Raw genomic sequence first — 26031 nt, 5'->3', positions numbered from 1 at the left:
ATGTTGTGGTCTCATTCTCTTTCTTCCTCCCCCTGTTTTAGTATCTGTTGACCAGCCTTGTCAGCCACTGCTAATCAAATGATGAACAACTGACCCTTTGATCCTGCCCATCCCCGCCTGGCAGCCATCGCAGAATAAACGCCTACCTTCACCTCCATGTGGGCCATGAGCACGGCAAAGCTGGTCAGGTGTGTGCAGGAGCAGCTGGTGTGTGTGCGGTTGGTAGCCAGCAGACGACAGTCCTGGGTAGACCAGAATCCCGTCATGGTGCGCTTGGAGTAGCTCCAGAATGAACAGTTGGGATTGAAGTTCTCTTCCGAATGCTAGGGGCAAGGGAGGAGGAGGAAAAAGGAGATAGTAATAGAGAGAAACCCATACATGGAGGAAAAAGTTAGAGAGAGAGAGAGAGAGAGAGAGAGAGAGAGAGAGAGAGGCAGAGAGAGAGAGAGAGAGAGAGAAAGTGAGAGGGAGAGAGGGACAAAGGAAAAGAGGAGGAGTGGTGGGGGAGCAAGAAGGCAGAGAACGGATACTTAGTCATGGGGAGGTGGGAGGTAGAAACATGGAGTGTTGGGAGAGCCAAAGAAAGTGAGAAAACAGTGGGAGGAATTGGTGGAGAAAGGGATGGAGAGGAAGGAACACAGAGAGGGAGTCAAGCACACACAACAACAAAACAACAAACAGAAGGGACAGAATGTGAGAGTGCAGCAACAAATAAACACAGAGCCATGGCAGGAGGCGACAGCGCTGTGTCCGTGATTGTTGTGTGAGGTTCTAAAGTGCAGGAGCTGCTTGTGTTGCATAAACTGATGAAACCTTGTATGTTATGGGTTTGTATAGTAACTCTGCAGAATGAGCAAGTGAAACAACAAGCTGGCAAGCTGGATCACCAACTGGAGCAACATTTGCTTGTGGAATGAGCAACACAAAATAAAAGTGTCGCATTGAGCACCATGATTCACACAGTATGAAGCAATGTGGAATTATACCTTAATTCAGTCTGTCATTAATGTCAATACCAGAACTTTTCTTGTGTCATTTGTGACATTATTATTTTTTCCTTTCATAGCTGTGTTTTTCACATAACTTTCACCAAGCTTTTTTAATGCTTAGGTGCAATAATAAAATAATCAAGTAAGTGAAGCTCACAGCAATCAAATCTAGTCTCAAGTCCTCATTTTTTTTATAGAGTCTTTTCAAGGATAGGGCTTCTGTTATTCTGTTTGTTTTCAATTTTCAACAAATCCTATGAAAAGACCAAATCCAACGGTGCATTAGTCCATTACTCAATACTTTCCGACTTCCAACAGCCTGTCTGTGGCACTCCAGTCCAATTGTTCCTAACGAAGATGAAAATCTTGATTAAAAAAACAAACTGTATAGCCTAGGAACCAAAGGGATGTGCGAGATCATGTTTTATTTGCTCTTGCAGATATGGCTGGTCCCCTCACAGCACTGTTGCAGCGAAAACCATCGAGATGCCTGCAGCTGACATAGAGCTTTCTGTCAAAGTACTATTTTCATAAGCAATCGCAAAAACCAGCAACACTCGTTCACTCATCACAGCTCATCTCCCTTGCTCAGCACTACATTACATGTTACGTTGCTCTGATTGGTTTCAGGTCCATCCAATAGCGCCCTGAGGATTTTTGGTCTATGGCTGTTGATAACACCCCTTGGGAATCGGAGAGGTGAAGAGAAAAGAAGGCTAAATGATTTCTTAAACAGCTGGGCATTGTAGATTTTAGCCAACATTACTCAGAAAATAAAGTAGGACTCAATAGTTAATTTGCTGGACACTATACTGAGCTGGTTAGCACTGTCGCCTCACAGCAAGAAGGTTACAGGTTCGCATCCCGGCCTGGGCCTTTCTGTGCGGAGTTTGCATGTTCTCCCTGTGTCTGCGTGGGTTTCCTCCGGGTTCTCCGGTTTCCTCCCATAATCAAAAGACATGCATGTGTTAGGTTATTTGATGACTCCAAAATTGCCCGTAGGTGTGAATGGTTGTCTGTCTCTGTACGTCTCTATGTGCCCTATGATGGACTGGCGTCCTGTCCAGGGTATACCCTGCCTCACGCCCGATGTCAGCTGGGATCGGCTCCAGTACCCCCGCGACCCCGACCCCGGGATAAGCGGTTGAAGATGAATGAATGAATGAATGAATATACTGAGCTGTGGATTAACGTACATTTTGTGCTCTAGTGAGTGAGTTCATCATAATAAGGGAACATGTCATCCAGTTCAACTGTGTGGCTCATTTATATGTTTTATTAAAAAAAAGTCATGACCTTGCCCCTTTCTTACCTGCAGATGTTTAACGGTGAACACCACAGGCTCAGACAGATACACCTTATTGCTCTCCTTGTTAATGGATGCTGTGATGACCGGGGAGTTGACGATAACAGAGTAATTAGGGTAGAGCGCCTCGCTGTTCAGCCTAACGCTCGCATTCTCTGTGGACAGGTAGGCCCCCAAGTTCCTGTACAGGACAAAGGCCATCCTGATCTCACCTGTAAGGAGACACAGGGGAAGACAGACGATGTGCACTTAATAATTGTTGTCTTAAAACCAAGATGACAGAAATAGACAGTGGATGTGAAAAAGAAAAATATTGCAAGTGGGTTGGACAGAGAAATTTCTATAGTGAGAGATAAAAAGAGAGAGAGAGGGACAGAGAATGTAAGATTTCTCTAATACCATTTCTGCCATGCTGTTTGAGAGTGCTGGCTGACAGCTGGATGGAGTTTCCATGTAGTTCTGATGGAGGGAATGTCAGGTCTGCTAGGTTCCCATCCGTGCTCAGCCTGGCCACTTCCAGCTCTGGAACATACACACACATGAATATACACGCACACAGACACACACACACAGACACACACACACACACACACACACACCCTAATGTCAAATCACTGCATAGCACGTTACATCCGGTTTGTTTTGCAGCTTCTTGCAATAACCATGTTTTCTCACTAAGTGCTTTACAGGCATGAAGCCTGAAGCACTTCTAGCTTCTTCGGAAAAAAAGAAGAAAAAAAACCTGACATGCATCAAAGTGAAATAACTTGGATTTTCTTTACTAAAAAAAGGCAACAATGTCTCCAGGCAACTGGTCCAACACATCAAGGTAGATAATCCATCCTCTCTCTTGTATTGTGGGAATCTATTTCCACCATCCGGGTTTGTTAGCACATTCCCGATTACAGCTGTGCAATGTATTAGATAAAGTTTCTAATTAAGGACTAATTATACCTTTGCTGTATCGTTATCTTGTGCTTCTGAGTGATTCGGTGATTTAGACACTGCTTTCATGGTGAAAACAACCTCCTTGATCCAATAAACAACACAAGGACGTGCTCAGATTGAAATGAGAGTGCAGGGGGAGGTGGAGTGGGAGTAGAGGGTGAAAGGGAAGGAAGCTGAGGAGGTCAGGGAGAAGTGGTGGAGAGAGGTAGCAAATAAAGAACATAGTCAGAGGAGCGAACAGCCATGAGAGATGGGAAACGAGCAGGTACGTCGAGAGGAGAGGACTTGTGTGGCGGTAGATAGGCGGAAGGAAGACTATGTTCTCTCGCGGAGTACAACAGATAGGGCACAAAGGCAAGAGATGCTAAGGTCTGGGAGAGAAGAAATGGAGGCAGAGTGAGGCAGGCAGACATAAACACAGACACTGATATGCAAATACTGGCAGAAGGAAAGAGAAACACTGGTCGAGCGTCCTTTACTTGTACATGAGCCAAACGAAACATTTAAGCTATGTACACACACAAACACATGTACAGTATACCCACCCACACGTATGCGTGTACACAAACACACACACACACACACACACACACACACCCACACACACACACACACACACACACACAACCAAACACACACACACACACACACACACACACACAGTGGCGGGATATCAAAACATGCTGAGTCTAATCTAATTAAAGCATCCTTGTCATGACAATCCTCCTCCTAAGATACACACTCGTTCATTATCGTTATCACACACACAGGCTGTTACCGCTGTGTTATCCCTTCAAATCACTGTTTTGGTTCTAATAATGACACTATTCATCTGCCTAATACTGCGCCGCATAGTCACACAAACAATCTAACACAGTATCACCTACAGTAGCTGCAATGGCTTCTTTAAAAATGTGTCATTCAAATAAATTATTCCTGTCGCTCACTCTTCTCTGAGAGAGAGAGAGAGAGAGAAAATGGGGGCTTAAAAAGTGCAATGAGGAGGGAGAGGGGGAGGAGACGGAGAGAGGGAGGTGAGGATGGAAGAAGAGAAAGAGAGAGATGAGAGGCGGTTATGAATAAAAGGGAGAGATAATCACAGTGGATCTGCCCACTGGATTAGCTGGGAGGGAAGATTAATGGCACAAAAAGGAGAGGAATGCAGAGACTATTTTATTTTCACAAAAAGATGGTTTCCTGTTTTAAGTTGTTCAGAGATGAGGTAGCCTACATCTCGGTGATGGTTTATGTAACCATATGTATTTGTTGCGTTTAGAAGGGAAAAAATTGGAGGAGATACAAGTCTGAAATGATGTAAGGTGAAATTGTGTAGGATGGCAGTTGTTGAGAATGAACTGTTGTGCTTGTAAGAACTGACTTTGTGGAATTTGTCTCTGCTGTCTGTCTGCGATAAGAGAAAAAAAATGCTGTAGTGTTATCACCATGCATGTCGTTGGACTTAAACGGATGTGATTTCATTTCTTACTGATTTGAAAGTGAGCAAAAAAAACAAAAAACCCTAGCAGCATCATTTGAGATTCCACCACCACCATCACCCTCAAGCATGCACTCATTCACCTTTCTTCTGACTCAGCCCTCCTGCTCCTCTTTCATGACTCTTCATCTCTGAAGGTTATATACAAGCAGTGAATCCTCATAATGGTGAGATGAACCGAGGACTTTTGAAATTGCACATCAAAAGGGGAGTATACAGGAAGATAATCAAGGGAAACACAAGTGAGTGCAACTCACTGGTCTGGGTGCAGATGAAAAGATGTCTTACAGATATACGACTAAAGGCATGAAAAGCAAAGAGGGCTTTTGTTCTCCAGTATTTCTGCCTTATTCTACAGATCAGTGAGAGAGGCTGAGGAGAGATGGAAGGAGGAGACAGAGAGAGGAGAGGAAAGTGATGTGCACAGCGCCATAATAACTAGCTTTGTTCTGCTTTGTCAATTCCGCCTACAAGCGGAAGAAAATATGGGAAAAATAAATAAAGAATTATCATTGTCTCAACAATTCATCCATGCCTTAAATGCCTCAAGGCCATTTTCCCCCTGTATTTTGTCAGATGAGCATGGCTCTCTGTAGATTTGACCCTTCAAAACCTCTTACACAACAACCTGGACCTCTATGTCATGACCTCTCTTTTACAGCATTACAAGCCTGCTCCACATAATTTGGGAATGCTACCAAACTGTAGATTTTTTGCACAAATAGATGACCATCTCTGGCAAATGCAGTCCCAGTTATACTCATTTGAGTTATTAGAGTTTTTTTCTTTTTGCTTCTATTCGGGCGTTTATGAAGTCAGACAGGTATCACAGGAAGACATTTTAATCATATTTTTGCATAGGTAAATCATTTGTTCAGTAGTATTGTAACAATATGACCTGGTCAGTCAATGACACCATGATAGAGGCAGTGTTTTAATAAAAGAGTTGTGAAATTACTCAATACATTCCCTCAAATTCATATGTAATTGTATTAATGCCATTTTCCTTTGCCACTCTTTATCAGACGATTTAAAATTAGAACTTGAACTTTCAGTAATCAATGTTTTACACAGTTGTATTCTGATGTAAGACAGAAATACTTGAAAAAACATGGTTATCTTGACATCCCTATAATGTTTACTAAGGGATTCCTGTTCTGTTTCTGTTGTGTTTATTCATGCACACAAATTATTAATTTGACATAGTGCTTTATTAAGTAGCACACACAAAAATTAGAAGCTATTTTACCCTAAGGAGTCAGTCTGAATTACTTCTCGTCAGAGCAATATATCTTACTTAATATTGACACAATGTAACAAACATAAACATATAATGCTGTAAACAGTATTATAGAGATGTTTAATATGCAAGATTTTTAGCAATGTTGGCTACCTGTCCGACATATCTCATCAACTCTGCTTAAGTACTAAAATATTTAGGTGCAGAGCAGGGACAACATCATGCAACCAAGGCACTATTGGAAATGTTTAGTATTATTTATACAAATGAATCGCCTTTTTGAGGGCCTTCAGATCAAAAACTCACCAAACATTTCAGGTCTGGTGGAAAATTTGATATTTTATGCATCATGTGCTTGGGTAAAATGACAAAATTGCTCAATAGGGTGCCCTAGAAAACTTAAAAATTTGATCCCTGTGATGAGATTTGACCTAAAGACACAAAAATAGGTAGGCACATGTAACATAAAGAGATGCCTCTTGGAGGTATCCTCCAGAGCAAACAGGAAGTGGGCCATTTTGAAGTAAATGTGCACTTTTAGTGCATTTTTTTTTTTACCAATTAACAACGTATTTTAAATAACACCTAGGGATCTAACCCGGTTGACTTCAAAATTGGTGATTAAGATGTTTGTGATCAAAAGTTACTTAAATCTTGAGTTTTATCTTTTCGAAATTGTCCACTACTATCTAAAGACATTAGTAATAAAAAGTTGTTAAAAGCTACACTTTTACCTTATTTATTTTTGCTATTAGTTGTAGTTTTTTTTTTGTTGTTTTTTACTTTACCTATCTACTTGGTTGGTTATTGTGGCCGTGTCTGATGCGGGTTGTTGGGTGGGATAGCAGTGTCCATGTTGGGGTTTTTCTGTTGTTGTTGTCCGTTTTGTTTTTTTTTCACCTTAAAGCAAACACACTGTACAAATAATATACCTTTTCTTGTGCACTTGTCTGCATAAACCAATAAAAAAATTTGGGGAAAAAAGCTTGAGTTTTCATTGAATGATGGCGGAATTGCAAAGTTCGATGTTTCACCATGAAAGAGAAAGTTGTTGTAACCTGACCATACATTGCTGAATCTGCACCAAATTTCAGGCCTGAGGAGATCTACATCTCAATACTGATTCATAGTTAGAATGCCCCCTACTGGCAACAGGAAATTACTTGTTTTAGACTTTGATGTCCTCCTCTTAGTCAGTTGACCACATCCACCTTGCCTTGGCAGCATGGCAAAAGTCAATCTTTCGCTATGAAACAGGAAGTTGTTGTAACTCCATCATGCATTGTCAACCAGTTATTCATTCATTCATTCATCTTCAACTGCTTATCCCGGGGTCGGGGTCGCGGGGGGGCTGGAGCCGATCCCAGCTGACATCGGGCGTGAGGCGGGGTACACCCTGGACAGGACGCCAGTCTATCGCAGGGCACACAGAGACTAACAGAGACAGACAACCATTCACACCTAAGGGCAATTCTTAGAGTAATCAATTCACAATCAATTCATCATTTTTTTCTTCTTAAAAAAGAAGAAGAAAGAAAACTGTGTGAAATGGTAGAACCACATTTCTGAGCACATGTTGTAGAACTCCTTCCCTCTACTACATTGTATTAAGGTTAAGTCAACATAACGTAAAATTGTTTTTCTTCCAGCCATGCTCCTTCAACTTAACACCTGAGACATGCCCATTGCAGCCACAGCCTTAAACACTTGGCACTGTGTAACTTCACCAGAGCAAAGGAGGTTAAGTGCCTTGCTTGAGGGCATCTCAACAGGCTCCTTTACAGGTGCACAGTCAAGGATGGGAACCCCCCCCCCCCCCCCCCCCCAAAAAAAAAAAAAAAGATATACTCACGGATGTTGTCAGTGGTCTCCTGCACAGTGTCAGTCTTGAGGAGGTTGTCAGCTAACATAAAAGCCCCAGTCTCCACTGTGTCGAGGAGCAGAGTGGCTGAGTGCAGCTGACCGCTGGTGGGCAGTTCTCTCCACGCCGCCTGAGCTCGTGGCTGCAGCAAATTATTCACCGTCTCCACCATAGCCTGAAGCAGCAGCAGCAGAAACACCGAGGTCACATAAAGGAAGCTATAATGCTAACATTTTTAGCCATTCAGTCAATGATGCTAATGTTGACATTAATGCAAATCCATTCATAGTAGAAATAACATTGCTACACCGTAACGACAGCAGTCAGTGGGATGCAACAGTGAAAATGCAGTGGCTTTCCATTTATCATGTCGATAAATCATGACAACAAAAATGTTAGCGATGCAAATGTGTCATTCCCATGCAGACACAACAAAGGCAAAAATACAGCTGTTAAATAAAAGTACCATATGAAAGTTGAAGTCGACACTTTATAATGTTCATTCCCATCTTTTTTTCTATAGAATTCTCTTTAAAAGGATGTTGCAATGAAAATCCATCACAGATGTTCTGAAAATCAAGCTAAGCTAATTAACTGATTGCATTCATGTGTCTACACCCCCAAACCTGGTTCATTTCTACTTCTTTTTTTTTAAATCAACAGTCTTATCGTTGAGTTGAAAAACTAGTGCTTGAGGGTCTGAGAAGGGTCTTTATCAGATAATGTCTGCTGGGTCATATCCAGCCGCGCAGAACAGTTTTGAATCCAAAAATATTACCAAACGGAGTAGAGTTGGCTCGGGAAGATGAATCACTCTCTGTGAAAAAATACTTATTTTGTCTCCAGCTCACATTCCTTTATGCTCTTAAGAATTCACCTCCCCATTTTCAGACATGAACACCACACACACACAAACACACACACACACACACACACACACACACACACACACACACACACACACACACACACACACACACACACACACACACACACAGACACACACACACACACACACACACACACACACACACACACACACACATACATCTTAAAAGACCCTTGGAGAGATAAAGAAACTGAGAGAAAATAGAGCCAGTGGTGGGGGGATGGGGGGGAGTCATGGGAGAGTGATAAAACAGCCCAGTGAGTCCATGGTGACAGGCGTCCGCTGGGAACAAGGGAGGCGGAAAAAGCGAATACAGGTGCTATCAGACACACACATCTCACACTCCCATCTGTCTCTTTATTTTCTCTTTCTCTGTCTGTAACCAGCGTTTCCACAAACGCACTCCCATCTCTCACATATCTCTTGCTCTTTCAATGCTTCTCCCTCTTGAGGAGGCTGAATGGGAAAGTGGAAATGCAGGTGCCATTATACAAGCGCGGGGAGGGGAGGGGGGGTCCAGTGGGGAATTGGGGCAGCGAGGAATAGACAAAAGTTTATTGGCATTTACACATCAACCATTTAACTTCCTCCCTGCCCCTTTCAGTAGGGGTTAGGGAGAAGTGACAGACCAGGAGGGAAGAGGGGAAACAACGTCAGGGATTGTGTGTTTTTGTGTGTTTACAGTGGGTCCATCAGAGAAACACTGTAGATAATGACTCATATGAGTGAGTATTGATAGCATGTGCTACAAAACATGCAGTTGTCCTCTGGAATTAGAGCTAATCCCGACTGTTTATTTTGGGGGTGCGATATAGACACGTAGATGCAGTATATCACACACAAAATGGGTGCTTAGCCAACAAGCTAATATGATAATATTATGTCCTCTTTTAGCGCTAGCAGCTAATTAGCTGGGATGCATATCGGATGAGTTTGGGAGGGCTACACGTAAACAAAAACTAATTAATCCACTGCTTCAGCAAACAACCAGAATAAGCAGGAGTGGATAGGAAGCACACACTTATGCAACTGGCAATTCTGTCTCCAACGTTTAGTTGACTGTGACAGAAGACTGACAAGCTTCAATACTCATTTAAAGGAAAATTCTGTTTTATTACAACTTGGGTTGTCTTTATAGTTTTGCCCATTATTGATAGTCAAGTAGCCTAATCATTTGAGCAATTTCCCAAGGAAAAACACCAAACATTCCAGCTTCTAAATGTGAGAATTGTATGCTTTGTTACTGCATTTTTTAATATTCTCTGGCATTTTATTGACAAAATCTGTAATGTGTAAAATAAAAAAACATAATAATTGATAATGAAAAAAATAGCTGTAGCCCTACAGTCAAAAAAAGACTGTCAACAGTGTAATAATGATTTGCTTAATTAAAGTCATTCATTCCCAACATTTGCTTGTTCTATAGCTGTTTTTTTGTAATTGTAGACTTCATATATTTGGGATTTTTAATATTGGTCAGATAAAACAAGCAATCTTAAGTAATCTCACTGTGCACTTACAACTGTTCTTTTTTTAAACTATAGTCTGACATGTTATGTGTAAATTAATAACTTTAGCCACATTACATTCAGTGCACCTAAGTAAATATTAGACTCGTTTTTCATAAGCCATATATCTCCTGAAAATTCTGACACTAGAATGGCATTATTCACATGGACAAATCCGGAGAAAATTAACATTGTTTGCGACCCTTGCAAGATCTGGGAACATCTACCTTCATCGCTGAAGTTAACGCAACCAAAACAAACACGCCCACAGGTGTATGCACATGTGCCCAGCTGGGTCTGGCTAGCATGCTGAAATGCCTCGATTCATCCTCCGTCAGTGATTTCTACATTTCTTCAGGAACTTAACTTCCAAGTCGCGGGGACTGCAGAGCCACAGTATAGATACCTAGCTATACCTACCTAAAGCCAAAGCTGAACCAGACAATCAGTGTGTGATTGATGTCTGGTACCAAGCAGTCAGTACTGGGAACATTTTACAATTTTGCCTTTGCAATCAACTCCAAATGGCTTTGTCTAGTCTGGGGATTTGTTCAAAACCTGCATAATCGACTGACTGTTTAGTGTTTCTTGGCCTTTATTGTGTTCCCAGATCACTGCAATAACCTTGATTAGCTTAATTATTACTGATATGAATGACGGCCAAAACTACTAATATAAGACCCAAGTTGTATGAAAACAGAATTTCCTATAAACTGCTTGTATTGTGTAAGTAATGTTTTCTCTGTGGTCCTAGTGCTGCATGAATGAGTCCATATGCAGTGTCATATACATGCCTCAGATACAATATTCTGTTGCATTTGTTTAATGTATAGGTATAGAAGGGGTGCATGTGGGCTCCTATGTGAGTTGGCATTAAAATGCATGTGTGTGTGTGTGTGTGTGTGTGTGTGTTTGAGGGTATGCACAAGGGCCTGGGAGAAGCATTGCAGTGCATTATTCTGCTCCACTTGCTGTACAGTAGCAGTCCAGGCAACAGAGAGAGAGACAGAGGAGAGGATGCTCTGTAGGCATGGCAGATATGGCACTGCTTTCCATTTGCTCACACTTTGCTCAACGCTCACTTTGATGTGTTTCAGATAACCCCCCCTTTCTCCTCTCATTAAACCTTTCATTGCTTTTTATTGAACTTTTGATTATCTTGCATTTTCAATTTCATATAATTTTTTCATTGAAATTTAATTCACTGGCGTTAAGATTGGATCTGTAGAGGAGAGAGATAGGTAAGGAGAAGAAGAAGGGGTGTGATTTCCTCGAGGTCCAGACATCTCCCCATCAGAAATTTAAAGATTGAATATACGAGTTTGTGTATGCATGCCTGTAAGCTCTGGTGCCATTGGTGACATTTCTATCTGCACAAGTATGAGGACTCGAGGGCTAAAATGGAGACAAGTTTTTTTTATTTAGAGGTCTTCAAAGAGGGGAGAGGCTCTGCAGAGACAGATAAGGGTGTCGTTTGTGTTCGTGTGTGTGTGTGTCTATGTGCTACTACAGGGCAGGCACGTGCATGTGTGAGTGTGTGCACGTACCCCCAGTATGCACGCAAACACACACGTACGCACGCCAGTAAATGGGGCAGAAGTGAAATGCTTTGAAGCGTTGGGGTAATCCAGCGTAAACAGCAGTGGAAAGACAGACTAGAGCTGGGCCTACTACTCCCTGCTACACAAGGGGAGCATGGGCACACACACACGAGCATGGGTGTACAGTATGTGTACTCTCACGCACAGTAGGACACACTTTGTAAAATGACGGAGTTGGGATGTTAGAAGTAGGGGCAAAAGTAGAGGAAAGAGTGGATTTTTTTTCTTCTTTTAGTCGCTTGGCTGAGCTCTGAGAAAAGTGCATGTTTTGAAAATGTTTTCATCAGGGAAGCAGGCTTATCTGTCAGTTGTTGTTGGAGTTTGTCTTCCCCGACAGGATGAGTTTGCAGCTAAATCAGGCTTTAAATTCACAGCATGCCATGTTCTGACCCACCATCCATAAATAGAGGGCAAATTAGACATTGTCATTGAGAATCACTGTCTCCTCACTGCCCCCTTTATTGTTTTTCTCTCACACTCCATTTCTGTGACTCTTTTCTCTTTCTCCGTTTAATTTCTACCCCCCTCCTCCTCTCTTTTTCACAGTCTACCTCGCAGACTCAACCTCCCTCCATCAATCCACCCTACAGCATGAAAGCCTCTCCACACCACCAACTTCATCATGAATAAATTGCCAATTTAGTATACATGAAACGAGTCCCCAGTTCCCCGAACGAAGTGAGAGAGGTGGAGAGATGAAGTGTGAGAGGGAGAGAGAGAGAGAGAGAGAGAGAGAGAGAGAGAAGGAAAAGAGAGAATTCAATTATTTTTTGTCTCTATTAAGAACCCAAACCTCCTGCCCACTCTCCTCACTTGGCAATTAGTGCTGTAGATAATTAACGAGGAGAGGGCAGCGCCACACCACATCCCTAATCACGCACATTTCTATCTGGCAGAGTAAGGGACTGTTGGTATAATTTTGTTTCACATTACTAAGGCTAATTATATAATCGATCAATCCCGGCCCCCTGCAGTACACAAGGTGTGTGGTGAAACATTTTGACTTTAACCTGTAACTAGCTGTCTGAAAAGTAGCCACTCCTTGAAATTCAACATGTGACAGCATGAGATCATTGTTGAACATATATTTATATATTTGTAGCGTGCATTCATGCGTGAGTGTGTCAGCTTGCATATAGCCCTAATCCTATGTTCTATGATGTGACATTGCTGACTGGTGCTGACGTTAAGACTTTTCAGAGGAGAGTGGGGGGGTGGAAAAGCCTGCATCAGGAGAAAAAGAGCTAGCCCATCAAGGGTGTGAATGTGTGTCGGACGATGCGGAGAGAAAGAAAAAGAGAGACTCTGCATTCTATCCACAGCACATGGGTGAGGGAGGTGGGGTCTTTTGATGTTGTGAAAAGTGTTTTTTTAGCTGACCAGAAACATGCCGAAATGATATCGGATTTTCTGTTCCCACATGGCGTCAACAAGAACAAACATGAGTACAAGCAGAACAACAAGGACGGAAAATAAATTAATAAACATTAAACATAAAAAAATGTCAAGTAAACACTGAGCCACAAACACACATTGGCATTATTTTTAAGGCACTGAGGTCGTGATCAGGCAATATGCAACAGAGTATCCATCATACTCAGTTGGTTCTCTGTGATAGCAGAGAGGACAAGTCATTGAATGGAGATGGATTGCGAGTCATTTGGTTCCAGGCAGGCATGTTTACAATTCTGCAAACAGAACTGCAAAATAGATGAGCTATTATTGATATTGATCATGGCCTCTTATCAGTACCATTGATTGTGAATGCAAAAAAAAAATCAAAGTGAAATTGAAAACAAAAGAATGGCGAACCCTTCGAGGAGACTAAAACTTTTGTGAGCAGACACCATGCTCTGGTTCAGGGTCAGAATAGAGCTGTTTAATGACCGCCTTCCTCGAAGGGATGGGATGCAAATCATAAGACAACTGCTGCAGCATACAATTAGAATTAGAAATGTGGACTGTTGCAAGCTTGCTTTGTGGGTTACATGCTGAGTGTGAACAATAAAAAAAAATGTGTGTGGGTCTATGCTGTGGCAAAGTATTCAAAGATACCAGGAAGCGGAAATACCTGTGTGAAAAACCTGCAGGACCTTTCTCTCTTCTGAAGCTGCAAATTCAAACAATTCATTTGTTAGCGATATAACACCTCCCAGCCATATACTGTACACACACTTGCGTTCACAAAGGCAGTCACACCCACTTCATTAACATTGCACACAAAGACGTTGGAATATATTTTTATTCTTCTCACTCGCACCCTATATTAATTCATCTTCCCATAACCGTCTTTCTAATATTCCTTTCCTTTTTTCTTCTAGATCATTTTAAGGATTTTCTGTTCTGTCATTCCCTTTTCTACTCATTCTCTGCATCTACTGTCAAGTTAATTGATGGCATTAATTACAATGCCACTCGTGCATGATTGGTTATATTCGATTTCCTAACAAAAATTAGCATAATAAACTGGCATATTACTCAATTAGGTATATAATTAGGCCATTATTGAAAACAACAGGAATGCTTTTCCTCTTCTATGGAGGACCTTTTTCTACAAATGCAACCTTTTAACAGGCCATTTGGTCAACAGCTAAACAGATTAATTGATTCCACTTACACATGCTTAGCTATGTATTCACTTCACACGTGTTCCTTGAATTACTTAGAGAGAGCAGAGAAAATGAAAAGAGTGAAACAGTGAGCAAAAAGGCAGAAAGCAGACTCAGAAGCTGAAGAAAAAGCCAATGACTGACTGTATAAGAGGTGGCAGTGGCTATCAATCTGGCTGCTAAACCCCGCCTATCACTGTTCACCTCAACAGAGACAATCAAGAAATAGCCCGCCACCCAGTCAGTCAGCCATTCCCCAATGATTTAACTCACTTTAATTGAATGCCTACATGAACAAAATACAGAACTAAATTCTTCCCTTGTCTACCGAAGTAGTAAAACAGATCCTTTGCATACTCAGCATCGAGTTTCCATTAATATGATCCTGAACTAAGCACTCAAGGCCGCCTGTCGACAGCATCTTCATACCCATGGCTCAAAGGATGACGTTCATTAAACAATGAGCTATGACGTAAAGTGTGTCCCAAGCCTGTTTTCATCTCAAGAACTGTACGTTTTAATGAGAATAACTCTACGCCGAGACAGAGTTTTATTAAATGTCAGCCCTGATCTGAAAAGGGTTGCCAAATACTAAAAGCAGTTATCTATCACCCATAATGTTGAGCAACACTTGTTACGAAGACTCTCAGAAGAGGATAAAATAATGTCTAAAAGCCGCTATTTATCCTGTGGAAATTTACAGTGCTATGTATAGTTCTTCATCAAAATCTTCTCCAACCCCTGAAGAATGAGTGGAAGACAAAATCACTAACACTGATGCTATTATTCTTACTGTTTACTTAAAAGAGTTTCTCTATCTGTTACCTTCTCTCTTCCGCATCCCTCTTTCACTTGATATACTTGAATTTACCTTGCATACTTTACTATACCATTGCCTGCAAAAAAAGTTCATTCATCTCACTCTTTCACTCACAATACTCTCGACACAAGTGTTGCTTGAGGCAGTACTGTACCTTGGTGAGGCTGCGGGCAGCGCTGTCCTTGCCCCCGGGGGTGAGGTTCCTGAGCTGAACGTCTAGCAGTTCAACCAGTTGGGCCATTGCCCGCACTGTGGATGGCACATCGCCAGGGCGCAGAAGCCCTTTGGTCTGCTCTGCCAGCTCCCTGGCCACAATCGCTGCTGTTTCACCCGAACGGAGCTAGGAGCCAAATAGAATGATGGGGGTGGAGAGTGGAATAAAGTCAAAGAATGAGAGGGACGGATGGAAGTAAAGTCAGATGAGGTGAAAAGTAAAGTTAAAGTTGTGTACAAAGTTGGTGAGCACGAGAAGAGAAGGTCATTGAGGGAGGCGAAAGAGAGAGGAAATGGGCCGATTGTGTGAGAGATATACATGTGGAGGAATGGGCAAGACAAAAACAAGGATGAGATGGGGGGAGCAAAACAAGAAGGACAGGGATTACATTATTTGAAGGGGTGAGAGGGAGTTGGTGTTGTTTTCAGCATCTCTATCACTGTTTTTATCAAAAATTTAAGAATACTTTACAGAGATAACTCCTTCTTTGTCACCTCGGCCTCAATGCTTATTTCACAGGGACGATTTTTTCCTTGTGTGTGTTGTTTTTTAGTATTTTATTGAGTTTTTGAACACCACAGGTACATTGTATTCAACATTACAATGATAACTTAACATTAACCCTTGGTGATGATACATTTGCGAATAAAAGAATAAAGAGATTAAAGAAATCAATCAACCAATCAAACAGAAATAGTTAAATAAATAATATACAATTAAAAAACAAAACAAACAAAAAACACACATGGATCAAATGCAGACTTTTACATTAAGCACCACACTCTCAACTGGTATCAATATATCGCACATAACTTCCCCATTTCGCCACATATTTTTCAGCCCTGTCATTGATGTTGAAAGAGATTTTTTCATAGGATGCCACTTTTGCCAACTCTGTGCTCCATTCCTGGAAAGAGGGCTAACCTGGATTCTTCCAATTTCTCATAATAATTTGTTTTCCAACCATTATACTGGTCTGAATAAAGTCCGCTGCGTCACAGTTCATTGTCATTTGTGGATCATTTAAAACATACAGCCTCAGGCAGAACTCCAAGCTAGTCCGGGTAATGTTTTCAATGCGATCATGAACCTTTAGCCAATAGTTCTGAATCATGGGACATTCCCAGAGCAGATGAAGAAGAGTGCCTTCCGGGCTGCAGCACTTCCAGCAGTCTGCATTATTCCTCAGCTTCAGCCTAAAAAGCCTGGCCGGAGTTCAATAAAAGCGTTTAAGAATCTTAAACTGGATTAACCTAATGTTGATGTCTCTTGAAACCCTCTTAATGTTTTCACAAATACGATCCCACTCTTTATGTGTGAACTCAATGTTCAGATCTGGAGACCAAGATAGCATCGTTGCATAAGATATGGCAACTGTCTGTTGGAATATCATTGCACAGAAGATAGCAGTGTCATGCCCCAAACCCATTATTTTTGTCGTCTGAGAAAGAAGGTTTGACTGTTGAGGTTGTATTCCTCTCCCTATGACAGTAATTAGCAAGTGACGCATTTGTAAATACTTCCAGATATTACTTCGGGGCAGGTTGTATTCACCAGACAGCCTGTCAAATGACTTTATATTATCCCTCTCATACAGGTTTGCAAGCGTAATAATTCCTTTGTCTATCCAGTCCTTCCAAAAAGGGAGTGTTTATTAACACGCAACTTTGGGTTATTCCAAATACAAGATTCAGAATTAAGATAGACATTAATATTAAGAGATGTAGAAAACTTTTTCCACACATTATAGAGGTTGAATATGATAGGGTGAGATTTTATTTCGTAGGGTATATTGCTAGATAGAGCATTTATGGGGGCAAGTGGAGAGAATAAACTCTTTTCAATCTCAAACCAGGGTGGGCTCTTTCAGGTGTCAGTGTCCACTGAGCTATGTGTCTCAGACAGAAAGAATAATGATAACAGGGCTAGTTTGGGGAGGCCCATGCCACCCTTATTGACTGGGACCTGAAGCTTTTCTAACTTTATCCTTGCACGTTTACCATTCCATAAATTTGGTTTGCAAATTTGGTCAAACCCTTTAAAGTACTTTCGAGGTATTTCAATGGGAAGACACTGAAGTATAGTTGTGACCATCTATTTATATCTAATGAAATTGTATTAAGAAGTAGGTCCAAATTCTTTTAGATTATTTTATAAATTTTTTCAGGGAAGAGAATACCAAGATATTTTATGCCTTCAGTAAACCATTGAAACAGCCCTGCCTGAAATAGAGGTTTTAGACAGTATGAAGTCAGTGGAAGGGCCTCTTACTTAGACCAGTTGACTTCATACCCTGAGATCATGGAGAACGACTTAATAACATCTAATAGTGCTGGGGCATATCTGGCTGGATCCGAGGCTAGCCACAGTATGTTGTCCGCGTACAGCAGAAATTTATGTGTCGACTCATTTATTTTAACTCCCTGAATATTTTGATTCTTACGAATAGCTGCTGCAAGAGGGCTCTGACAAGGGCTAGACAGAAAAGCCCTTGCGACAATGCAGAGCCCTGCTGGGTGCCTCTAGCAAGTGTGAAATAAGAGGAAATCAGACCATTTGTTCTCACTGCGCCCCTTCGGTCATTGTAAAAAATATCTATCTAGAATATTCTATCTATCTAGAATATTCTATTCTATGGGGCGGTAGTAGCTCAGTCCATAGGTGACTAACATCTCTCCATTGGTTGCATGTATATAGGTCCTGTCTGTGCATGTGTGTGTATTTCGGGCCTGTGTTTGTGTAAAATGAAAAATAATAGAGTGAAAATTGAATTTCCCCATTTGCGGGACTAATAAAGGAATTCTTCTTCTTCTTCTGAGAAATGTTTGACCAAATTTGGCCCAGATAGCTGCTGTTGGATCGTTGGAATCCTGTACCGACCACATAATATTTATAAGGCGTATCACATTATCCAAAGAGTTCCTTTGTCTAATAAAGCCGACTTGGTCAGGATGGATAAGTGACCTTAGTGTTTTATCCAATCTATTTGCAAGTATTTTAGATAAGAGTCTACAATCAACAGATATTAAACTTATTGGCCGATAGCTTTTACAGTCTGTTGGGTTCTTTTCTTTTTTAAGTATGAGTATAGTAATTGCTTGGTTTAAGGAGGAAGGTAATCTGCCAAATTAAAATGCTTCTGCGAGCATATTTTCAAATAGAGGAAATAGCTCTTTTGCATAGCATTTTAAAAATTCTGCTGTAAACCCGTCTCGGCCTGGTGATTTACCTGCCGTTAGGGCCTTAATCGCATCAAGTATCTCCTGTGAACTAGTAGGTGAATCTAAGTCTTCCTGTTGTTAGTTACTTAACGTAGGAAGGTTTAATTTGTCAAGAAATGACATTATTCCTCGTCCGTGGCAGCATTGTCAGATGTATAAAGATTTACATAAAATTTCTTGAAAACATAATTTATTTCCCTAGATTTAGTTCCATCCCCAGTCATCACTGCTGCTACCGAAGATTTGGACTCTTTCTGTTTAATGTACCTAGCTAAAAATTTCCCTGCTTTATCCAGACTCAAAAATAGTCTGCAAAAGATATTCCGTTTTTTGGGATATTATAACATTATACTCATATTTAAGGTGAGTCAATTCTTTTAAGACAGATTCAGATATATTCCTTTTAAATTAGCTTCAATGTCTTTAATTCTTCTTTCTAGATCTATGAGCTTAGCAGCCTTGGCCTTCTTCTTATAGGAAGAATACTGAATAATAAATCCCCTTAGAAAGGCCTTCATGGCTTCCCAGGCCACTATAGCAGAGGGAGCTGTAGGGACATTGGTCTCCAAATACAGCCAAATCTGGGCTTGAAGATCTTCCTTTAATCTCACATCTCGTAACAAAGAAGAATTAAAACGTCACATCTGTGATCTTTCCGTTTCTTGATATGGGGTCACTTGTAATCTGACCATGGCATGGTCTGTTAACAGAATGCTATCAATTGAACAGGACAGTGTGGCAGGCAGCAATGATCTAGAAATTAGAAAAAGAATCTATTCTTGAATAGACTTTGTGGGCGCCTGAGTAGAAGTATCTCTCAGTAGGGTGGTTCAGCCTTTACACATCTGTTAGACCCATAGACGAACACATTCTCTTAACAGGCAGAACAGAGTCAGGCATTCTACTTAATGTTGGCTTACTTCTAAAAAGGATTTGATCTAAGACAATATTGAAGTCTCCACCCAGAATTATGGGATATTGCCCAAGATCGTGCAACTTACTTTCTAGGTCTACGATCAACATTGGGTCCATGTATATTGGCTAGAATCAAAGTCTGTCCTTGTATCTCTGCTAGTATTATAATTATTCTGCCCTCCTCATCTTTAACCTCCTTCCTGAGCCTGAACTGTAAGCCTCTGTTAATTAATATGGCTAGTCCTCTACTTTTAGATGACCCAGCACTAAAGGAAACATGTCCTACCCAGTCCCTGCATAACTTAACTGATTCCCGGGGGCATCAATGTGTTTCCTGAGAGAAAACGACATCTTGTTTTTTAGTTTTCAGATGCCCCAGTATTCTCTTCCTTTTGATTGGACAGTCCAAACCGTTCACATTCCAGGTTGAATAACCCAATGTCTTACTACTGCTATCCATAGGCAGTATAAATGTATTTTACTGTAGTGTAAGTGTCCATTCTATTATGATGTAAGATCCATGGTGCAGCGTAAATCATACATATTGGCAAGAAAATAAACAAAACGAAAACAACAAAAAACCATAGTCTCAGTGATATCAATAAACCGCAGATTGAGAACCAGACTGGCAAAGAGAACAACCGAGCCAGAAACATTGTTGAAATAAAACAAAAAAGTAAATCTCTTAGGTCCATGACTTCTGCCTAAAAGTCCATTGCGAGTATCGATAACACAATTGTGATCAGATATAAGGTTATGGAAAACATACAGTTTTAATACCAAACGCAGGAATTGTTGGCCCCCTGGCTATGAAAAATATCAACTCTATTGTCAGATATACAAAATAAGTTGTGACGGGCAGAGCCTGAATTTTTAAATTATATTGTCCAAGTCCAATATCAACACATATGTCTGCAACATTGCATATGTGCACCCCGCCCCAAACATACCATTATACTCCTGACTAGACGGACAGCAAGATCTAGTAGTTTCCAAGTCCTATTCAGAGCGCACCCGGAGCGCATGACGCACACACCGTGCCAAACATTTACCTCAGTAATTCTCGATGTACTCCATTGTTTTTTCTGGGTTATCGAGCACCCGTGGACTCTGTCCACCAATGAAAATTTTCAGAAGTGCAGGGTAGAGCATGACAAATATAATCTTGCGCTCGTGGAGTGCTTTGCAGTGTGAGAATGCTTCTCACTTTCTTTGCGTCTTCCTCGAGTAGTCCGGGAATATCATAACTTGTTTACCGGGGTTGGATCAATGCCAAGGGTCTCTGAGATAAAGTCGTTCAGGAACGCAGTCATATTGCCCACTCCGGTATCCCGACGAATCTGAAGTTGTTGCGTCGGGATCTGTCCTCCGCTGTGGCCAGCCTCTCTGTCAGTAGTTGAATGTCCTCTTTAGTGGCTGCCGCTGGTCTTGTGTTAAGGATAGCTTGCCCATCTTCTAGCTGACTCACTCGGTCTTCCACCTCCGTAATGCGAGAAATGAAAGAGGAGAGCTTTGTGTCCACAGAGCTTAGAGACTGACAAATTTGTTTCAGGTCCGCTGTTTCGTCTAATATTTTACTCAGCATCACGTGAATCTGAACCATATCAGGCTTGTCAGGCTCCGTGTAGGATATTTGCTAGCTGCTACTCCCTTCGTGTACATGTTGAGCTGGGTCTGTGCCGCTGAGCGAAGTTTTCTTTGTTCCATGTTATTGCCAGCAGTCGAGCTTTTAGCTTCTTCTGACATGTTTGAGTTTGGTGTATAATGTAAAAGAAAAAATGCCTATATCTGATTGTATTATAGAATATATTAAGGATACTAACCCAAAAGACAGTGAGAGCCGCCATCGCTTATTCCTGCATCACGTGACTCCCTTGTTTTTTTGTTTTTTTAATAAAGGAAACCCTTTAAGACTTGTGAGAACAGACACAATGCCATGAATCAAAATTGTAAATCAGACTATCATGATGCATGTTGGAGTATTATGATGATAGCACGCTGTGAATGAAACACCTTATTGGAAATTTCCAATCTCCTACGGCAATATAAAAGCATTCAAATCTGGAACATGAGTTAGGATTAACAAACGAAAATGGATACATAGCTACAATCTTCCCCTGTAGTCAGTGCGTCTCCATGCGTAAGAAATTGCTTCAGGACTATATCCATAACACATACTCTTATACCCTTAAACTAGGGGGGGGGGGGGGGGTAGGAGGGCCAGCAGCCTTCAGACTTACTTTCTGCATGATGTGGTTGACCCAGGGCGACGTGCAGTTGCTGAGGTCAGGCCCTTGGGGATCCCAGTAGCCCAAATGGGCCAAGCACACATATGTAGCCACGCCTGCAAGACCAGCAAAACAAACAGGGTAAGACATTGCTGACATTCACCAGGAGACAATAAGGCTCTTGAGGTGCCTGAGGTTTTCTAAGCAGTTTATGTGTGCAGGGGTGTGTGTGTGTGGATGGAAGGGGAATTGAAGAATTGCCTTTGTCATGTAAGCTAATTGGTTAAAATAGGAGAATTTGCCCTAAATAGGTGTGTGTTGTGAGAATTTGTTCTTCTCCCCCACTACAGTTTCAGAGGATATTGTATACTATATGTTGGCTGTTTTACTTCAGACATTTATATCAGTGGAGGATCAAGCATTGTCCATTACTGCAGGAAAGTTTATACCTCACTAAATTCTAACCTATGCACTGACAAGTCAATTTAATTTGCAAATTTGAAAACAACAATGTTGACCAGAGGTCAAGGTGCTTTGCAGAGGTGTTTAAATTTTAACATTTTAAATTAAAATGAATTGAAAAATTTGCTATGTACTTTGGTAAACATTCATTGTTTTTAAACAAATTGACTTGGCTACATTTCATTATTGAAGATAGTAGCAAGTTATTGAAACATGCAAACACATACATCTCAAAACATGTGATGCACTGTTTGAATTACTAGCCAGTATCATGTGGAGTATATAGACCAGCTACAACATTAATATACTTTTTACAGGTTAAGACCGAGATCATATGTTCTGCTGCTTGTACTTTTGTATTTAATAGTGGTAGTGATGCTTTTGCGGGACCAGTGAATTCTTGGATAGAGTACAATGTCAGTTCCTCCATACATTCTGCTATCCACACACATCAATCTGGATCAAGATATTGATTTAATGATCACGATCCAATATCATAACCTCACTCGACAGATGCTTTGTTACACAGAACCATCTCAGAAAGCCTCAATGGAAACTGTTTGAAAAAGGGCAGGCGCTTTCCCTTCCAACTATCTGTCTATCAAACTCTTGCCGAAGTCAATCAGGAGAAAAGAGAAAACCTTTTTTCCATGGAGAAAAGCCTTCAGTGCAGTTCTCTTCTTTCAATGAAGAAATAATATCCGGTTCTGATATAACTGATGCTATTGCAGCATCTAACCTCTTTAGAAGCTGTTGTTTTCAACAAGCAATTGCCTCTTAACTCGTAACCAGCTGTAACCCCCCACTACCAGCCCAAACTGCCAGTAGCTCTTTAAAGGACACTGATTGGCCATCTCACCTTTGCTACAAAAACTAACACATTACATGGAGCCTGACAAGACGGATTTTCATGTGACATGGGAACCCTCAATCATCTGGTTATTGCGAGAATTCAGCTGCTGTGCTAGGTAACCAATATCATCAATGCAAAGTAAAAATATCAATACATATCTTAATTTCTGATGATGTGCTTTTGTTTTAAAATACCCTTTGTAGTTATAACACTGTAGTTGTTTTTTTCATGTGATAAAATATTGTGAAAAAGCTTTATTTGTACCCCTACTATTAACCCGCCCATGCAGCTTCCTTACCCAGTGTCCCAACAGGGCAGGGCTGCTTCGCTGTCTGGCCTTGCTGTGTGCGGGGCCATGATATGTCGGCTGTCAGCCTTGGACTGCAAAAGTCTTGGGGAAGGAGGGCAGGGGGCTGTGGGGCAGCTGGAGGGACCTGCACTGGAGGGGAGCGTCCTCCAGCTTTCTGGTTGGTGTCTGGAATCTGATTGGTGTCGGATGACGAGCCTCCGGCAGGAACCAGGATAGGCTGGCGAACTGTGGTGGTGGTCCGATAGCGCTGGCCTGGCGAGGTGGTGAGAAGAGGCCGTGGGGTGGTGTAGTAGGGAGGAGAACGAGTTGTGGTGGTGCGGCTGGTAGATGAAGAGGAGGAACCTCCGCCACCAACTGGACCTCCACCACCTCCGCCTCCTCGGCTAGGTGGCATCATGGGAGGTGGGCGATAGTCTAAAAAGAAAAAGAGACGATTTTAATTCACAAAAACACTGTGCCTCAGCCTTTAGCAAAGAGCCATGACAGATTTGTACATCCCAACATGGCGGGGGTCCTCATGCCAAGACATGAGTCCAAAATGTCTCCCAGGATGCAAAAGTAAGAACAAAAGAGTTAAGAGCACTGTGAGTAAGCCTACAAGCATAAGATTATAGTGACAGACAGAAACACATTTCCAGGCACTCATAGCACTAAATAGCTTTGACAGGGAGTAGCTCATGTTTCTGATGACTTCCTAATGTGAGTGTTTCATTCCTTGTCAATGTAGTCATATGCCAGATCTCTGTGGGTTGATTTTTTTCTTTATAAGTTACACCCAAGTTAAGGGCATGTTTCCAAACATGTGTTATGAAGTGGGACAATATTATTTATGAATGCAAAATTTTCAAGCAAGACCAACAATTAAATTGACCTTGCAAACATGATTAACAGTCTTCCCTATGGGACTGGTACACAGTGGTGGCTCTTGCTGCCTAACCTAGCAGAAAGAAAAAACATTCTTCCAGTGTCATGCATGATTCATAAGACTATGACATCATGTGAGGCAGGAAGGTCACTTAAATTAATATGACACACTCTTTTATTTTCAATATTTTATCGTCAAAAAAAGTTCAATTATTAACATGGGCCCTGTTCAGGGAACAGAAATAAAGAATGAATGATGAAAGGAGAGAGGAATAGAGCATGTGTTTGTGAAGTGTTAGTGTCCTTCTGTGAACACACTGCGCCAGTGTGTCTGCTAATCTCCTGTGGCTTTCAACTGCACATGGTATAAATCAATATTGTAGAATTGAAAGTTGGATAGAGGGAAATAATTATTTACAGCTTTCCCTCACTTTCTCTTTGAATTATTTTATCAGACTCAAATCATTTGGAAGTCATTATGTGTAATATTGACTACAGGTGGGGCCCATTTTCTAAAGTCACATTTTTACTTGGAAATGTTCAGTGAATAGCTTTGTCTCTCACTGTTAACACTTATACAGCTGAGATTGCCGAAAAGTATTTTTGAGGAATCTGTTAATACAGAAAACAAACCAACAACCTATGCAATATATTTGAAGCTACAGATGTTCCACATTATGAGAATTAGGGTGTAAGAAAATATTGTTACATTTGAGTATGTTTTGATATTGTATAGATTCTCAAAAACCCTATTGAGTTTACATTCAAAGATTCATGTCAGTTGTGTGTGGCGTTGTATCACCGGCCATTTGACTCTTCCACTGCAGCTTAACAACATCTGCAGGTGGTGTGCTCCTTATTCTATTATAGTTTTCCAACAATTAGCAAATACCAATGTATTGCATTCTTACAGTATCCCAATATATCACAATATATTTACTCATCATAACCCATTTATGGAGATACGTACTGTATCGCCCGGTTCTTGCCAATGCATAACCCTATTATATGGAGATAAGTACTGTATCGCCCGGTTCTTGCCAATACATAACCCTATTATACACTATATACATTTGCACCTAGATACAACTTATGCCAAATCAACACAGCTCACTTAATATACTTTGCTTGGAGGCCTATAGTGGGTCAAATCTGATTAAAGGCACTGACCTGTCTTTTGCTGTCCTGCTACCACAATAGTGTAACAAGTTCCCCACTGATATCAGGACAGCAGAAACATCTTCAGTTGCAGACTAAAAACTCATCTGTTCAGACTGCACTTTGGGCCATGAATCAACAAAAATGCATATAAAAATCAAGAACTAATCTAAAAATAAGAATAAAAGCCTTACTAAAATGTAGCACTTGATTCTCACATGATTGTTGCACTTTTTGGGTACGAATAAAGGCAAACAAACAAACAAACAAACAAACAAACAGACTAACCTAAATCCAAAGGTACTCAAAGTATTTCATGGTATGCCACTTTAACAAGCGGAATGTGTATTTCAGAATTTCAATCTCTGTGTATAGAAACTGTCTGAAAATATTTTCTTCACATGGTAGGAAATCTAACATTGTAATGCTCTGTCCAAGGACTGCTAAACTTGCCTAAAAAGATTTTCCTCACCATCTCCACAATGGGGAGCTGCTATGAATAAGATTTTTTTTTTTTTGCACAGAGAGCAATACACCGAC

The 26031-nt window shown here is 41.0% G+C and overlaps 1 protein-coding gene across 1 annotated transcript in view; it reads right to left on the bottom strand.

Annotated features, from left to right (window-relative positions):
- The window catches only part of adgrl3.1 (adhesion G protein-coupled receptor L3.1), a 128499-nt gene that overhangs the window by 25311 nt on the left and 77157 nt on the right, over nucleotides 1–26031 (bottom strand). Inside the window, exons 8-15 of the mRNA XM_083929248.1 lie at nucleotides 23458–23883; nucleotides 21857–21960; nucleotides 15421–15606; nucleotides 13909–13947; nucleotides 7831–8014; nucleotides 2695–2817; nucleotides 2302–2507; nucleotides 147–323 (exon numbers count right to left, since the gene is read on the bottom strand). Coding sequence (XP_083785374.1) covers nucleotides 147–323; nucleotides 2302–2507; nucleotides 2695–2817; nucleotides 7831–8014; nucleotides 13909–13947; nucleotides 15421–15606; nucleotides 21857–21960; nucleotides 23458–23883 — 1445 coding nt within the window. The remainder of the gene's footprint in view (nucleotides 1–146; nucleotides 324–2301; nucleotides 2508–2694; nucleotides 2818–7830; nucleotides 8015–13908; nucleotides 13948–15420; nucleotides 15607–21856; nucleotides 21961–23457; nucleotides 23884–26031) is intronic.

This window comes from Echiichthys vipera (genome assembly GCF_963691815.1).
Source record: "Echiichthys vipera genome assembly, chromosome: 2".
NCBI classification, from domain to species: Eukaryota; Metazoa; Chordata; class Actinopteri; order Perciformes; family Trachinidae; genus Echiichthys; species Echiichthys vipera.
Note: the sequence above shows the minus strand (reverse complement) of the source record. Positions and strands in the feature narration are given on the sequence as shown.